The 17,697-nt window shown below is 33.5% G+C and overlaps 2 protein-coding genes and 1 non-coding gene across 7 annotated transcripts in view; 2 read left to right on the top strand and 1 right to left on the bottom strand.

Moving 5' to 3' along the window:
- The window catches only part of LOC105448402 (xaa-Pro aminopeptidase 1), a 39,169-nt gene extending 23,072 nt beyond the window's left edge, over positions 1 to 16,097 (top strand). Inside the window, exons 2-13 of one of the 2 annotated variants that reach the window (XM_011686925.1) lie at positions 9,186 to 9,406; positions 9,865 to 9,906; positions 10,465 to 10,644; positions 11,921 to 12,038; positions 12,255 to 12,633; positions 12,902 to 13,022; positions 14,187 to 14,550; positions 14,755 to 14,988; positions 15,084 to 15,244; positions 15,386 to 15,481; positions 15,603 to 15,828; positions 15,911 to 16,097. In XM_011686925.1, the coding sequence (XP_011685227.1) occupies positions 9,186 to 9,406; positions 9,865 to 9,906; positions 10,465 to 10,644; positions 11,921 to 12,038; positions 12,255 to 12,633; positions 12,902 to 13,022; positions 14,187 to 14,550; positions 14,755 to 14,988; positions 15,084 to 15,244; positions 15,386 to 15,481; positions 15,603 to 15,828; positions 15,911 to 15,930 (2,162 nt within the window). In that variant the 3' untranslated portion in view covers positions 15,931 to 16,097. The remainder of the gene's footprint in view (positions 1 to 9,185; positions 9,407 to 9,864; positions 9,907 to 10,464; positions 10,645 to 11,920; positions 12,039 to 12,254; positions 12,634 to 12,901; positions 13,023 to 14,186; positions 14,551 to 14,754; positions 14,989 to 15,083; positions 15,245 to 15,385; positions 15,482 to 15,602; positions 15,829 to 15,910) is intronic. The other variant, XM_011686926.1, reaches the window with a different exon arrangement.
- Positions 8,816 to 8,888, top strand: Trnaa-agc. Its single transcript has one exon. It is a non-coding gene; the product is annotated as a tRNA-Ala (tRNA).
- LOC105448401 (protein NDUFAF4 homolog) lies at positions 15,854 to 17,654 on the bottom strand. Of its 4 annotated transcripts, none has more exons than XM_011686922.1 (5): positions 17,434 to 17,654; positions 17,070 to 17,229; positions 16,851 to 16,942; positions 16,504 to 16,720; positions 15,854 to 16,241 (listed from the first exon to the last, which is right to left on the bottom strand). In XM_011686922.1, exons 2-5 carry the CDS (start codon positions 17,212 to 17,214, stop codon positions 16,108 to 16,110), a joined length of 588 nt encoding a protein of 195 aa, XP_011685224.1. In that variant the 5' UTR covers positions 17,215 to 17,229; positions 17,434 to 17,654; the 3' UTR covers positions 15,854 to 16,107. The 4 variants fall into 4 exon arrangements, with proteins under 4 accessions (XP_011685224.1, XP_011685225.1, XP_011685226.1 ...); XM_011686923.1 differs by lacking the exon at positions 17,434 to 17,654 and adding an exon at positions 17,329 to 17,427; XM_011686924.1 differs by lacking the exon at positions 17,434 to 17,654 and adding an exon at positions 17,329 to 17,427 and having other exon boundaries at positions 17,070 to 17,250.
- Positions 17,655 to 17,697: the final 43 nt, after the last annotated feature.

Below are 17,697 nucleotides of genomic sequence, written 5' to 3' on the forward strand. Positions count from 1 at the left end.
GCCATTGCGTCGCGGCGACAACCTCCGGTTGCATGCGCACCCCGGGTGCTAAACCCCTTCACCCCGAGTGCGCATTCGCGGTATTCCAATAGGGATGCACCTCCGTCGCGGGATGCTACCCTGGCAGGGTGGCGGGCACCGGCGACGCTTCGTCCGTCGGAAGGAGCCGCTAAAAACCTGGGACCTGCGACGCATCTTTTTCGCGGCACGACTTTTGGCTGGCGAACGCCTGGAGACGAGGTCTGCGGCCTTGACGGCAGCTCGTAGCGAGCCACTTAAGCAGGCGACCATCTCACTACGGCCAGGGCCGTATAGCGCGAGAGGTGGTCGGTGGCGGGAAACCGTTCGAATTCCGTAGGGTGGAAGAGAGTAACGACTCGGTCGGTGGACCAAGCGGCGGTGGTGGAGGAGGGGCGAGGACGGTCGGACGCGGGGATACGGCCGGGAGCGATTTATGATGTCTTTTTACCGCCCATCTCCTTCTTCCTTTTTCCGCCATTCTTTTCCCGTCCGCCCTTCCATCCCCCGCCGTCGCGTCGCGTCGCGTCGCGTCGGCCGATGTGCACACGCACACCAATTCCCCCGGGTTATCGATCTCCGCCGATGACGCCTGACGGCGCCAGCGCGCAGCCCGTTCTCGTCGCCCTTGTCGCCGCTTGTTCATGTATATGTACATATATCGGTGTGCATCAAACACGCGCGATGGATGCAGCTGCGTGGAAAGCACGATGGGGAGGGGGGTGGCGTGAACAGATACGCGAACGCGTATGCGCACCACAAATGGGATATTTTGCTCCCCTCCCTCTCTATTTCCCCCGTTTGTGCATGGCAATGAAAGCTACAACAGGGTGTACATGTAGACGCATCGATATCGTTATGATAACATTACACGGTCATTTCCGTATTCCTCTTCAATTAAAATACCATAGCAAACCTCTTTCAATTAAGATGCCATAGCGAGCCGATTGATGCATTTTTGCATTTTAAACTAGAAAAAAAAAAGAATGTAAATAAGAACAAAAATATATTTAGTTGATCGTACTTTTTTGTACTTGCGACATATGTTACGATTCGTATAGTCTTATACGAATAATAGATAAAATAAGAATAAGTAAAGAAAGCTTAAGCAGATCGACCTGTTCTTTTCCTTTTTTTTTAACACCTCCAAAACAGAAGATGTTAGTTTTGGAGGTGTTAAAAAAAAAGGAAAAGAACAGGTCAATCGAATATCTTTTCAATCGCATTCAAAAAGATATGTGCCTATCGCTGACATAAGAATTTTAACATGCGTTTGACACTTGTTGGCCGTGCACGTGCCGTCGACACGTGTCGTTATGTTATCTATCAAGGCCGCACGCGCCTTATTATAATTTTTAACTTCAAGATAATTCAAGTTTGTTGTTATCACCGTTACGACATAAAGAGAATTTTTCATATTTTTCCATACGCGTAATCTTTAGATGTATATATTTACTTATTGTTAGATTATCCTGTTTAAAAATATTCAGTTTATTCCGATCTAGCTCTGTTTAAGAAAACTCGGTATTTTCGCATTTTAACTTTCACGCTTTTCATACATTTACACTTATATATTTAAGCTGGCCACAACGATGTTTGTCATGTGAAAAAGTTGCTAGAATAGAATCACCCTCGTACGAATGCCAACCCTGCTTCTACTACCCTGTTGCAAAAAGCCTCGAGCCATCCCAAATCGAAGCCGTATCACGCGGCCTCCGAAGATGAGCCCCTGATAGTTAAGCAAAGGGAACGTTTAACCAACTTTTCGACTATCCGACTTTTTCAACATTCATACTTTCTTGACTGTATGAGTCCCTGATCTGATTTACCCACGTTACACTTCGATGCGAAACTCATAAATATATTTATGAGTTTATAAACTCATAAATTTTTCATGAATCAATTATGAGACATCGGTGACAGAACGGAGGAAATGTCTTTCACAAGTAACATATTACATCGAGATGACTCAAGATTATTGGAAGATCCAGGAGTGATAAAGATCGCTAATAATCGTTTTACGAAAGAAAAACAGACGAGAAAAATAATTAAATAAAGGTCTAAACTGGCATCAACTGTTACAGATGCAAATATCGTAAATCGTCTAACTTCTTGCAGCCTATGTAATCCTGATCAATAGATACTGAAGATCATCTCGAGACATCGCGCAACTAGTTCACGGATTCGTTGTCTGTGTTAGCTTCTTACGCTTTTATAGTAGATAAATAGATAGTTTGGTTCTAGAAAGACAGTTTTCACCACATCTTTTTTCAAGAGAGAAAAGAAGAATAATAATTTATTATATGTGAGAGTAAATTACTTTAGACAAATTAATTTTGGCTAAATTAATTAGCTAAAATCTTATTAGAAATACAATAGTAAGTATATATAAAAATTAGAAAGCATTTATACATAATTTATACATAAATATTTTTAAAAATGTTCGGATAATATCTCATTTGTATTGAAAATTACATTTAATGTAACAGTTCTTTAGTCCGTTATGTACTAATCTTTTTACGAGTTTGGTGCTTTTATATGTATGTATTTATTTATTTATTTATCAGTATAAGGTAGAGATGTAACTTTTTCCTTTGCCTATCTCTCACAAGCTCGTCACGTCTTGAATAGTACATACCGTGCGTTATATATATCACTTATAAATCGTCATCATACTGTTACTCTATATATAATATGTAAGTCATATTTTATTAAAAGCATAATCATATTTTATTATTTTTCTGTATATTTGGTTAGATATATATTGCGTTAATTTCTTTATTAATTGTTATTTAAATATTTCAATTTTACTTCTTGATTTTATGACTGCTTAAATATTTTATTTGCAAATGCTTGAAAAGCGATCGACTTCTTGATATAAATTAATTATGATGACTATTTCAATATTGTTTATTTTATTTCATTTTACATTCTTCAATATCAATGAAATTTTTGGACAATCTTTAATACTGTTATTTGATATAATATATACATATATATATATATATGTATATATATATATTTATATATTTATCGAATTTACTAAAATTGACTCAAAAGGAAAGTTGAAACGTTCATATAATACACATTTTATACATATCTAGTATTGGCTTATACAGATATTTTTTAAATCCTATGATTTATTTCATCAGAGCCTAAGTTCTTTTAATTACATTTAATATTGTTAATATAAAACTATTTATGCAGAGGAGTAATGTTCTTTTTATATTTGCATCGTGCATTTAATATATAACTTATGTCTCTATCTGTCTAAAATTAAAATTTTTATTCTTTCAGCTCTTTAAACTTTTTTTTTCAAAGTTATTATTTAAATAAAGTATAATAATTGTATTATCAGTAAGACAGATATATTCAATAATAATTCAGATTGTATATTCCGTTACTATTATTACTGTATACATTTTAGCATTATTTAATTCATGTTGAATCACAGATGATCTTTTCTTTCGCTTTATAAACTTTATGTTAATGAAAGTCACTTTAAAGTTGTTAGAAATACATGCATTTTTCATCTGTCATCTCCTCTTCAACATATTTTTTTATTGATGATTACGCAAAGTATGACGCGATTTTCAGCACATTAATTTCTACCATTAAACGACTTTTAGATAGTCTATTTGGTTTCGACCATCTATTGTCATGTTGTGTTTGCAGGCTATCTCGACAGAACAGGAACTTTAATACGGATACAATTGATATGTGTTGTGATATTCTAATCAAATTTCTGACGCCAGACTACTGGTATACTGCTAACAGCACTGCTAACATTTTGCTTACTAGGGGAGTAGCGGAGTAAGAAAGAAAGGGAACTGGCTGTGAACTGCGAGTGGCAAACTGGACTACAGCCACGAGATGAAATCACGACAGGTTTCTGCGGATTATGCGAGCCTGTTCGGTACATGCTAAAGATCATCTCAAGAAACAATCCAGTTCGCTAGCATCTTGATCATTTCTCCTCCTCCTGTCATTTGATATTGCGCGCGCTATTCGTAATGAGGCATTTGTGGCAGAGAGCAAAAATCGTTTGAAAGAAACCGCACACGAAGAGATCATCACCGACGGTGATACCGATGATAGTTTTCATTTAGGGATTCAGTTCGCATTCTCGCAGATATCCGTTATTATTATCGCGCACAATTCTAAATATTAAAAAATAATTCATAAACGCATTGATCGAATTTAATTCTGTGGAATACATGTATCTTACTTTATATTAAAGATTATTAAGTTCATTGCTAGATGAATACTGGTTATTTATACAGTCGTACTTCTGTTTAAGTAGAACTAATTTTACCCTCGCATTAGTATAATCCAACGTTAGACGTTGGTTTAACGAATCGATATGTAAGTAACGTGACACATGTACTCGAAATGTCACAAGCAACGGTCATTGCGCCACGGGAGTCGCGCCGGCGGAGAGGAACCGCTTTAACTCTTCGTCATGCTACCAGCCGGATCGGCTTGAAGCACGAAAGTGAGTGGTGAACAAATCGATAGGTTTCAGAATAGATCCTATTAATAAATTACCAAGGCGAATTGCTTTGCCCTAGTAAATTTCACCTTTCCGTGATATCCCACGAAAATTTATTTTCTCGCTATGCGCCTCTTCCACATCGATTATCCGCTGTTCGCTGAGAGTATCCTTCCTCGGGGCTACCTTGTCCTGCACGTTCGAGAATAACCTTCGGGAGGTACATGATAACCTAATATCCTCGCGAAAGAACAAACCTCGACATCGATCCGATACAGCGAGAGTAAAGGTGCGACAAAACGAGTATATCATCGAGATTGAATTTTAAACGGCAAAAGATAATAAGAAAAACCGCGCTTAATACGAAATTTAATTATTTATGCATGTAGCACTATACAAGTAACATTACTACTTATATATTACTACTTATATATTCTTATAAATTACTATCGTCATGTGAAGCCAGAAAGCAGGATACATTATATTTATAAAGACAGACATGTCACATTTGTATTTTTTTTTGCTACAAAAACAAATTAAACTCACAGGATGGTGTTATAATCCAAGATTGATAAAACGTATGAAAATCTTGTATCGTAAAATATATATTATTTGCTACCTTTTTATGATAAATTATCTCAGCACATGTGTAGAAAATATAATAATTAAGAAAAACTTTGTTTCTTTGCCGTATTATTCTTACTGCCGTATTTACTTCTTGATTCTTCACCATTCATTTCTTGAGGCTATCGATCTAACTCTACATTCGAGAATAATCAAAAATTCGTGGTTGCCTATTTTTGAAAAGCACTATGTTCTTGAGTCGGTCAAGAGTAAAGGCGAGACAAAAAGAGCAACATTTAAATTAAAATAGGAAAATAATAAAGGATGACCACCGCGCTCGATACGAAATAATCATTTACGTATAGCATTAAATATCTAATATTATTACTTGTGTATGTTTATAAGTACTTTCGTCATATAAAGCCAGAAAGCAGGATATATATTATGCTAATAGAAGCTAAACATTTGTATTTTTATCGCTAAAATAAACTCATAGGATAATATTATATTTCAAGACAGATAAAACGCCCAAAAATTAATCTTGTACTGCAAAATATATATTTGTTATTTTTTTACGAAAAGTCATCGATATGTGTGAAAAATAATAATTAAGAAAAAATCCGTTTTCTTGCCATGCACCTCTCGGTTGTCATTCCTCGAGGCCACCTTGCCCTACGTTTAAGATCAATACAAAGTCACCAGAAATTTATGGTAGCCTGATATCTTCGGAAAGCGCCGCGTCCTAAATATCGATTGAACACAGCCATGTTCAGATACATTGCCAGTCTTGAAAATGTATAATTCACATTACGTACACTATAGATTTTCAATACTGACAATACATCGAAATATAGCTACACATCAATCGATCGAGAATATACATTGCTTTCGAACGACCCGAATAAACTACAGGACAAAAAGAGCTCAAAACTAGATTTAAAATAGTAAAGGATAATTATCCTTGCTTGAAACGGAATTATTCGTGGTATACTGATTATTCACATGTAACAATATATAAGAAACATCATACTTATTTAAATACTTTTGTCATCTGAAACTAGAAAGTAGAATATATTTTGCATATAGAAATAAAGCTTGTATTTATTTTATTGTTGCATAAAACGCGCATAGAATGATATTAATCTAATGCACATATGCGTATTGTGTATACATATGTATTGCAGTTTTGTACGAGAAGTTGTCTTAACACATATAAAGACTATCATAGTAAAGAAGAACATATTTATTACTTTTTATTATTTTTATCTTTGTGGAATTATTTTAGATGTATTATACAGTCTTATAATTATTATTATAAATATTCAGAAAATATTTATTATCAACTGCATTTTTACAATAGTCGCATTAGGTATTTGTTATTTTGACATAGCTTAAAAAAGATAGCTTCAACGTAGCATCGAAAAGATTCCAAACCGATACAAATAGATTTAAACATATTTATGTTTATATTTATCGCACAATTAATCGAAGCACTAATACACAATCTGTAAAACCGTGAAACATTTTACCATTTATAAAAAAGTTATAAATAGTTATCATTATATTTCTAATCTTATTAATTTATATCTCTCATGTTAAATCTATTTTAATTTAAATTGTTTACTTTCTTTTGTCTAAAGAAGAATGCAATGCGTTACTATAAGAAAACAAGTTCTCCTTATTTTTCCCGTATAATTAAGAATTTATTATGAAAAAAAAATGTTTTATTCTATTTAAAACTCTTTTATTGATGATAGAAACTCTACGTGTAACATTCCATTGTGTATAACACAACGGAACTTCTTTTCTCCAGTGGCATGTCTTCGACAGCTAGAAGAAATAAGGGATAAGGAAGGACTCGCGAATGCCCAATAGGGTTAGAGGGGTGAGCGACGTGACCTTTACAGTACACGGGAAAATTACAGGGAAAATTACCTGAGCTGAAAATTGTAAGGTTACATCGGAGTAAAACTTTCCTACTGCACGCTCCTACTTCCCTAGTAATATATTTAATATTACTTGATGTTTACGTTAAATTATTAAATTAAACAATACGCTGACCCGGTTACGATGCATTAATGATAAAATGCGCGAAGTCGTACGTGCATGATCCCGCCCGAATTATATTCGATCCGTTTTCCATTTGTTCACGAAATTGATCTCCTCGTCAGTGAGCGGCGCGCGCGGGTACGCTGCATCCGCACGTTTCGCGCGAAGATAGACTCGATGCAGAGGGGGGAAAAAAAGCGAGGAAAGAAAAGTTGAAGGAAAAGCGAGTGTATTTAATCAATGGTATACTATTCGTATAAGACACTGGTGAGAGATGGTTCAATATACATACGTAACGATCAAAACGTGCATTTCGGGACGATCAAACTCCAGGTTCGATATGCTTTCCTGGTATACGAGCACCACTTAGCACACCCTCTGGATTCCCATGGGACGCGTACTACACGTAATAGAAATCAAACTAGTTTCCGTTCAATAAAGTCAATTTGAATCACATCACTCGTCACTTGTCGTCCATTGTTTAGAGTCGTAGGACTCTAAAAGCGCCGCACATTATGAAATTACCGAAACATTTATATACAATTCTTCAATTTGTCGCGTTTATAACCGTCTCTCTCATAGATTGTATACCAATTAAATTTTCTCGACTTGGTGCAATTTCAGCGTTGCTCTAGACTTCTGTCATAAAGTCTCTGATTAGGGTTTCGAAATAAACGCTTCTGTTCTATTTTATTTTGCACGGTCTAATGTTCTGATGTCAATATACAATATATTTAATATATAAAATCCACTTTAAACAATTTATAATTCCTGTCAGAATTCAAAATTCTGGGGAGGAATCTATTTATAACTTAATTTATACACCGCGTAAAAAACGTGGAAATATTTAAAAAAAAATTAAAATACAAAAATGAAATATTAAGACACATATATATACATATTGTATATTAAAATACACAGCATATACAATTATAAATAGTTCTGTTGTCCCCCAACATCTCATATGAATTATAAATTATTCAAAGTGCATTTCGAAATGGATATATATATTTATGAGAAAAAAAAAGTTGCTTACTGACATTTAATTACGAAAGTGCGTCTCCGGTCTTTATATACTTGACAGACAAAAAACTTCGTAAATCTTCATTTTATTCATTGTTATGAAAAAATACATAAAATTGTTATATTGTTATATCGTCAATCAAAAGACTGTTGTCAAACAATTATTTTTATTTAAATCTTTTCTGCCTAAAAAACATTTTTTTATCACTCAATAACAGATAACTACACGTACACTTTATGTTATATACACACACTTTATCTGCTAATAACTGTTGACTGTTCCTTCTACAGAACCAGATAAAAATCATTAAAAATCTATTTTAGTTACATATAATATATTGATTTTTAAATGATACATACAATGTATCATTTAAAAATTTATTTTAGTTGACTTATAATGACTAAATATAATTAATTAATTAATAATATTATATAATAAATATTAATAATAATGATTTTGTATTATAAATTTATATTAATATATTTTATCACTTATGTGTAAGGCTTGCACTTACATTTTATAGATGAATTTTAAATAAAAATGAATAATATGATATACGTAACATAAATATTTAAATGCACAAATATTAAATATTAAATAATAATAACAAATATGTATATGTTACTTGGTAAGCTACATCAACACTGGTTAGAAGTATCCTAGCACATGGGGGCGTAGCTCAGATGGTAGAGCGCTCGCTTAGCATGCGAGAGGTACCGGGATCGATACCCGGCGCCTCCAACCCTTTTTTTGTTCTAAATTTACTATATTTTAAAGTTGACGTTATTATAAATTTACCATATCAATTACTCTAATTTTTATTATTTGAACCTATTATTTATTATATGATTAATTGTAAGATATACATATGTACATACCTCAAATTTTTATAAGCTTTGCATAAATTAGATTGTTATATTTTTTATTTCCTCTCCTTTTTTAATATTCTGTCATATTATTTCCCGTTTTATAATTCAATTTTAAATAAATTTTTTTTTATTAAAATTGTTAGTGAAGAATGGAACATGCTTGTTGCAGGATTAACGAAAGCTGATGCCAACACTACACTACTGAAGCCAGAGCGTAACCATAATGGCGCCGAGAGATTATACTGTCCAGCGAATGATGGAAATCAACCGGTCGACCGACACGACAGTTCTCTACAGCTGAGACAACTGAGATCCGAGATGATTCGAGTGGCAGCAGTTCAAGGGCCAGCTCTCGATGGCTACATCATCACATCGGACGACGAACATCAAGTGAGTTTTATATTATTGAAATTAACTCTATATTTCTGATATTGATAATTGTAACTTTTATCAGTCCAGAAATCTATTTGTATATATATAATATACCTTAATAATTAGCGTGTTAATAAAAATCGGTCTCAATTATACAAAACGTATTGGACGGTGAATAATACATGATCGGATTTGCAACTTTCACATTTATCATTAAGATAAAGAAAATCGATGTAAAAGTATTAACGAAATTATATATTGCAATTATATTTATCGAGAAAAAAGTAATTTAATATATTGTTCTTATTTTACTATTAATTTATCGCTATGCTACATTAAATTAAACCAAGCTTAATGTAATATTTTTATCAAATTATCTAGCCGGTTGATTATAGCAGCATCAATGTTCACATTTGAATCAATTAATTTATACGTGCTAAATGTTGTTTCTTTCATTATTATACTTAAATTTTCAGACAGTGAGCTTCGTTTCTTATGGCCGTGATGGCCCTCTGGAGGTATATTCGTGTGGTGTATCATATTTGAAAGCTTCTTTTAGTGTAAAAAAAAATAACATTTGGCAATTTATATTATTTTGGCTGTTTAGCATAATAACTATTTTATTTACTAAAATATTTTAAATGAGTTTCATTTGATTTTGGTTGCAGTGTCCAGTTTTTTAAATCCATGTTCCCAATATAAATATTTCGCTAATTTTAGAATTTAACAAAGTGAGAAAAAGATTTTTAGAATGTATCAAATAATAAAATTAAAAACGTAAAAATATACTTAAATGTATTTGTTAATTATTGATAATTATACATATATATATACATATATATATATATATATATATATATATATATATATACATTATACACATATCGACGATGAAGTAATTGGGGGACATCGATTTAAGATGAAACATTAGCTTTAGCATATATTTTAATGCAGTTTAATCGAGTACGAAAAGTCCTTTTTAAATTGTTATAATATTTATAATATTAACGGTCTAGCTGTTAACTATTAATATATACATTAAACGATTTTTTTATTAATAAATTATTTTTACATAGAGCGAGTCCGTGGATCCACATGATATGAGAAGAGAATTTCTTACTGGATTCTCCGGAAGTGCCGGGAAAGCTCTAGTTACTATTGATAAAGCAGTATTTTGGACTGATGGTCGATATCATGTTCAAGCAAATCATCAGCTAGATTGCAACTGGATTTTAATGAAGCAAGGTGAACACAACGTGCGTAAATTAATTTAAATATTTTCATTATTCGTAAAGTATCATTATCGTATCATTATAGTATCAGTATTCGTATTCATTATCGAAAAAGATCTTTAGTTAATCTATATCAATTTTACATGTTTTATGTTTAGCAACCATCGATTTATTGTTTATGCCATTTTCGCGCTGTGCGTTATATTTTTCCTCTCTAATTATTGACCTAATATATAACAATTAATAAAATAATCTAACTGCCCACCATAATATATTCTCAATTTCATTTTATTTCTTCCTTGTCCATGAATTCGTCCTCAATGTTTTTTCACTTTTATTAACACATACATAAGTACATACAGTGACGACTCGATTACTAAAATAAAATCTGAAGATAAATAACAATAAAATTAAGAATAATAAGTAATTGCATACTTATTTAAAATTTATTTAGAACTTTTTAATAATTACGTTAAAAATAAGATTATAAAAAGAAATTAAATTTGTTTTTTTAACAAATTCAATTTGTTCTAATGATAATAATCATAATACTGCTTTCTATTGCCGACGTTGCCGTTCTATTCTATTCTGATGAAGATCCTCACCGGTCGCCAGATGGCGATACTGTCTAGACTCTAGCTATCTCTTTAATTTAACTACTCTGTAATCCACCAGGTGGCTACTTGGATGATCATTTACTCGTATTTAAAATTTTACCACGACTATTATATATTGGATGTTGTAGCGGGGAAATTTTAAGATCATACTTCACAGGATCAGTTCTGTAGGAGTTGATCTCATTCTCCCTCCCTAACATGGGAGTTGATGTAACCACGATGAGGAGGAATAGCCCTCTTCTCTGAGCGTGAGAACGACACGAATTCTCGACTTGTTTCGAGAATTCTGTCATCAATGATCGTTCACCCTTTGCATTTAATGCGAAGGGGATGGGAAGAAGGGCTTTCTGAGTGGTTACCTTTTTAATTTTAATATAAAATTAGTTTTCATATTTTTATTCTAGGTATTTAAAAAATATTAGATATAAATTTCTTGTATGATATTTCAATTGATAAAAATTGAAATAAAATTAAACCGTCATATGTAATAAATAATCAAAAAGGAAGATATTTAGTATTTAAATGATTTAATAAACTCTTTAATTATAAACGAAAAGTTCGAGATTAAATCCTTTCATTGTCAGCAACCTAAGAATTTATAATAAACATTGAATCAGTTATAAAATGTGCCTGGAGGTATCGAAATATTCTTAACAATTTCAATATTTTTATTAATTTTTTAGGTACCAACGTTAACAGAATGGTTAATGCAAGAGTTTGAAAATCGATCTGAAGTACGTATTGGTGCCAATCCAAAACTAATATCTGCATTTACATGGGAGGCGTGGGAAAACGAATTGGGTAACGAGAAATATTATTTCGGATAATTTCTTTATCGCGATATTATAAAATATGTATCGTATACATATATATGTATATTTTTTTATCGAAAAAGCTATGTTCGACTACTGCTCTGATTAATTATAGAATGAATTTTTTCGGCTCACTTTCAAGTTTCGAAACAAGTTCTATCGACCGCGAAGTCAAAACCCGACTAACAATCCTATTCATGTTCAGCGAATTCGTCCGTAAGATTGGTCGCGGTCCGTAACGACCTGGTGGACTTGATCTGGCAGGTGGGCCGGCCTGAGTACAATTCGCACGCGGCGTATCCGCTAGCGGACAAGTACTCCGGCAAACCATGGCAGGAGAAAGTACAGAGTATCCGGCTGGAAATGGAGCTCTCGTCGGCCGATGCGCTCGTCGTCACCGCGCTGGACGAGATAGCGTGGCTCTTCAACGTCCGCGGCTACGATCTACCGCACACGCCTGTCCTCAGGGCCTACGCGATTGTTACTAACGCATCCCTGCACCTCTACGCGCCTCGTCATAAGATCCTGCGGTCCGTCGACATACATTTGAAAATCGACTCTTGCTCTCATGCGAACTGCGTCAAGTGAGTGATGATTAGAGCCCGAAAATTACCGTGTCAGGAAACTTTGAATTAAGACAAGAAATTGGAACAACTGCGCGGACTTCTAATACAGAAGTATAAAACTCACAGAATAATTCGTTTTCTTCGAATTTAAAAAAAAATTATAGAAGAGCTTTATTTTCAACATAATTATTATAAAATCAAGATTTCTCAGTTCCAATTTATAAAAATTACCATAATAATAAGTTCAAGCAAACTTGTATAATGACCGTATTTTATCTCGTTGCAGATGGCACAATTACACAGACATTTGGTACGATTTAAAGACTATGTCTCAAGTCTGGAATACAGTGTGGCTTCCGTCACCGTACGGTTATTCGCCGGGTGCGTCCAAAGAAATATACAATTCCGTAAGTGTGATTGCAAAAACGACGGTTTTGCGTATATTTCGAGCATGAGAATGAAACGATCGAGGCTATAAGCCTCAATAAATAATCCCCAAAGTCCATTTTCCTATATTCACAGTACAATACTATCTTAAGCTTATTGTTAAGCTTAATTTGATCTGTCCAGAGACTGATATTATTTTTAGATCAAACCCTTCTAAATAAGAAACCGCTTTCTCTTATATAACACTATCCGACACTAATTTTGGCACTTAAGCAATGAAAACTGATTCTGATTTTTTTTCCGTAAAATTCAAAGAGAAAAGTTGTGAATTGACTGTAATTTTTCCAAAAAAGATTTAAAAAACGGTGTCAAAAATGCAAAAAAAAATTGTTTTTGATCATTTCTTAGCACCTATAGAAAAATAACTCGAGCAAAAAAACATGTGCTTGAAAAAAAGTTAAAAAATATCGGACAGTGTAATCAATTTGTAAAGATTATAAATTAGCGTTAGCTTGTGCAATTCAATATTGTATAAATCAATAATTCAAATTCGTTGATTCTCTGACGAAAATAAAGATCGGAGCATATAAGTCGAATGTAAACGGAGAGTGACAGAAGCATAAATAAAACTTTTTTTAAGAAGTCTAAATTGGAACAGTGGAAAGTAAAAAAAATGTTTAAAAAAAAATAAACATTTCTTTTACTTTTCACTGTTCCAATTTATGCTTTCTACAAGTTTCATTTATCTATAGAGGTTTCTCCCCTTATATTCAACTTACAATCCGATCTTTATTTTTGCCAGGGTAAATTATATTTCAAATATTATTAATATTATTAATATGTATATTTTTCTAAATATTATTAATATGTATATTTTTTATTAACTCTAAATCTTTAGATCTCTTTCTCTTTATTAATTCTAAATATTATTAATATGTATATTTTTTATTAACATATGCTCTAATAATGTAAAAAATGTCTATTTTTTCAATTTTTATTCTGATTTAAATGCCTGCAAGAGATTCATCTGTTTCTCTCGAATTAACACATTGATACCTCTTTAAAAAAAAATATGATATCAATAAATTAATTTTTCGTGAAAATTGATATCAAGTCGAATTGAATGACAATAATATGAAATTCGGACGAACACAGTTAACACGTATATAAGAATCTTTTTCTAGATTCCACCAGAGAAACTATTAGCTAAGGCCTCGCCTATAATCGATCTAAGAGCGGAGAAAAACAAAGTCGAAGTGGAAGGTATGAGAAGATCTCATCTGAAGGACGCGATGGCCATGTGTGATTTCCTGGCCTACATGGAAGAACAGTACAAATTGAACTCCGAAGGATGGGACGAAATGCAAGTGGCGAGAGTGATCAATGAAATTCGTTATGAGCAAGGTGGCAATAAAGGTATTTCCTTCCCAACGATCGCAGCGTACGGGCCGCACGCCGCAATGCCGCATTACGAACCGAATAACTTGACCAATATTAAAATCGGGACCACATCCACATTAATGCTCGACTCTGGAGGACAATACTTAGGTGCGAATCCTTTTATTCTACTTTGCTAAAAAATATCAAGTCAAATTAAATGGAAATAGCAATTGATTTTAAATTCTAAATTTAATTCAATAAAATTCGAACCTTTCGACTTTCACTTCGTCCAATTATTCTTTTTTATGCTCCCTCCAATTCTTCGCCGATCAAATAATCGAGACGTGAAACAAAAAAAAAATTATTTGACAGATGGTACCACAGACGTGACCAGAACTCTTCACTTTGGAGTGCCGACCGATGAGCAGAGAAATGCTTACACGAGAGTGCTGACCGGTTCGATTGAATTAGCGTCTTTGATCTTTCCCAGTGATCTGACGGTAGACCAATTAGACGTTATTGCGCGAAGACCGTTGTGGAGCACCGGTTACGATTACATGCATGGGACTGGTCACGGAATCGGTCACTTTTCTTCAGTACACGAATGTTTGTAATCTGCAGTTTCTCGTAAAATAATTGCGTCACGAGAATATAGAGTACAATTGATGAAAGTTATTCTAGTGGAACAATATTCGTTGCAGCGCCGATCATCTTGTCGTATTTTGGGTGCAAAAATTCAATCACAGGATGTTCCAAGTTGAAGCCAGGATTCTTTCTTTCAAACGAACCGGGATATTACAAAGAAGATGATTTCGGAGTTCGCTTAGAGAATATCCTCGAAGTAATTCCGGCTGACAAATTGGTACAATACTTGATACATTCTTTATCTATTGTACGACCACATATATTGTAGTTATGGATAGTGTATAAGCTATACAGCTATATTACTTTATTTGTATTAATAATTAATTACTAGTTATTGATTATTAGCTGATAATTTCAGCCTCATAATGGACAAAGATTTCTCAAATTCAGAGACGTCACTTTGGTCCCGTACGAGCCGAAACTTATTGATATTACTATGCTAACTCCACTGCATGTAAGTTTTAAAGTTTGCATCACTTTACAGCTACTTAATTTTAATTATATTATAACCATGGAAAATAAAAATATTGTAAAAATGGATTTTTAAAATATTAATATATATCTATGTTACATAGCGGCGTTGGCTAAATAATTACAATAAACGTATACGGAAAGAAGTCGGCACAGAGTTGAAGAAGAATTTAAAAATGAAAGCATTTTACTGGATGATGGTGAAAACTACGACCATTCCAGAAACAGGTTCAGGCGACTATTTCTTCGCTGATTCTCAAGCGATGCCGTCTACCAGTAGGCAATTCCATATTTTAGTTGTAATCGTTGCCGTTTATCACATTGTAGAAAGTAAGCGATTCAAATAATCTAAATCTCTTGTTACAATTTATTCATTGCAACTAATGTAACAATGAATCGATTTTTATTGCAGATTTCACAAGACTAAGCTGATTGAATTAAAAAAACGTGTCGATCTTGCCAAGTTTTAAAACGCATTGCAGCGAAACTTTTTTTATCTTAAGATACATCATTTCCAAAGGTTGATGTAGAGTATTATGTAATTAGACAAGAGAGAAACATAGAAATAAACTTTAATAAATTATTTTTCTATATACATACATATTTGTGCTACTCTTTTTCTTTATCCTTCTTTTTTAACTCAATTGCTTGCTCGAGTGCGTCCTGAATTGGATCTTCTTCTGTTGGTGTTGGATTGTCCGGCGAGACAGTTACATAAAGTTTAAAATACTTCAATATATCATCTGAAAAAGTACAAATATATAAATCCATAATTGACAAGTTATATGTAGATGTAAGTCCCGAAATATAATAGATGTAGTAAGCAGTAAGAAATTGGCCAATCATAATCGATTATTCTCTTCACATTCGACTGCGACTGGTCCATTTTTTACGGCTTATAAGACTTACTACACCTATTATGTTTCGGAACTAATGCGAATATAAATGAAATAAATATGTTAAATCGTTAAAAACTTTATAAAGAAAGATAGGAACTATACGCACCTACTACTCTCTTATCTAGTTTGTATTCAGATGCTATAGTCTCACTATTATATGTAGGATCGCGTTTATGTTGCAAAAGAAATGCAAGAGCCTGTTTCAATGAGCACTTTCCCATGGGGATCATTGTAGATTCATAAGACTCAAGTCTAGAATCATTGTCCCACCTATGTCTGCTCTGAGGTAAAAGCTTAGATTCCTTTGTAAGCTCTTGTTTCACCTGTACAACATTGCGAGGCTTTACTCGTTTGCTCGATAATCAAATCTACTCTCGTGTTCAACAATCATATTAAACAGAGGAGCATTTATGCAATATCCAAAGATACAAATTTCAAAATGTCAGTCCATACCTGCGAGTCTGTCGACGTAACGAAGACATCCTTCAGTCGTTGATCAAGTTGTACGTTTTTCTGGTAGTGGTCTTCCAAGAAGTGTGGATTTACTGAAACAGAAAAGAATTCCACACAACGTGACAAAACTGATCAAAGTTGATAATAGCTTGAAACTTTTTTAAATTACAGTCACGAAATTATGGATTTAGGACGGATATTATATTGATGATTCGTTACTTTGTTCTGAAAGCTTCTTTTGCTTTTCCGTGGCCGGGTATTGAGGCGCAGGTATTGGCTTGTCTCGGGAGATAATTCTCTCCGCACGATTTTCGATATTGAACGTGCGAAGGGGTCGTGTCAACAACGAATAAACCTTTCCCATGGCTCAAGTGACCTACTGTAAAACAGATAATATTCGCTATCACGACGAATATTAATAACGAATTATATGATAAATCATGACATAAGATTATTGTCAATTTCAGCTGCGATATACCTCCTGCAATCATAGAACGCAAGAGTTCGCGAAATGTGTGTGGACAATAAATTGAAATACATGCGATTGAAAAAAATAATATTTCTCGAAAGAGGAGATTTTAACCTTTTTCTTTCTTTCCTCCGGTTGCGTTCTAAAACTCATCAAGAAAGAACTAAAGAAGTCCCGCCATACTGTGGTCCCGCTGCAACCAAAGAGTTTATATACATAGAGTAGGAGAGACCTGGCGGCGCCTTTGATGGGAACTGTGAGCTGATAGAAAGAGAGAGAAAATGAGAGAGCCATCTTTATCCTTGTCTAATGTTGCGCGCGCATTGATCGACAACCCAACCTATTCCTTTGATGAATCTCGAAGTTAGATCAAGAACC

Source organism: Wasmannia auropunctata, unplaced genomic scaffold (assembly GCF_000956235.1).
Source record: "Wasmannia auropunctata unplaced genomic scaffold, wasmannia.A_1.0 LD336085.1, whole genome shotgun sequence".
Classification (NCBI taxonomy): Eukaryota; Metazoa; Arthropoda; class Insecta; order Hymenoptera; family Formicidae; genus Wasmannia; species Wasmannia auropunctata.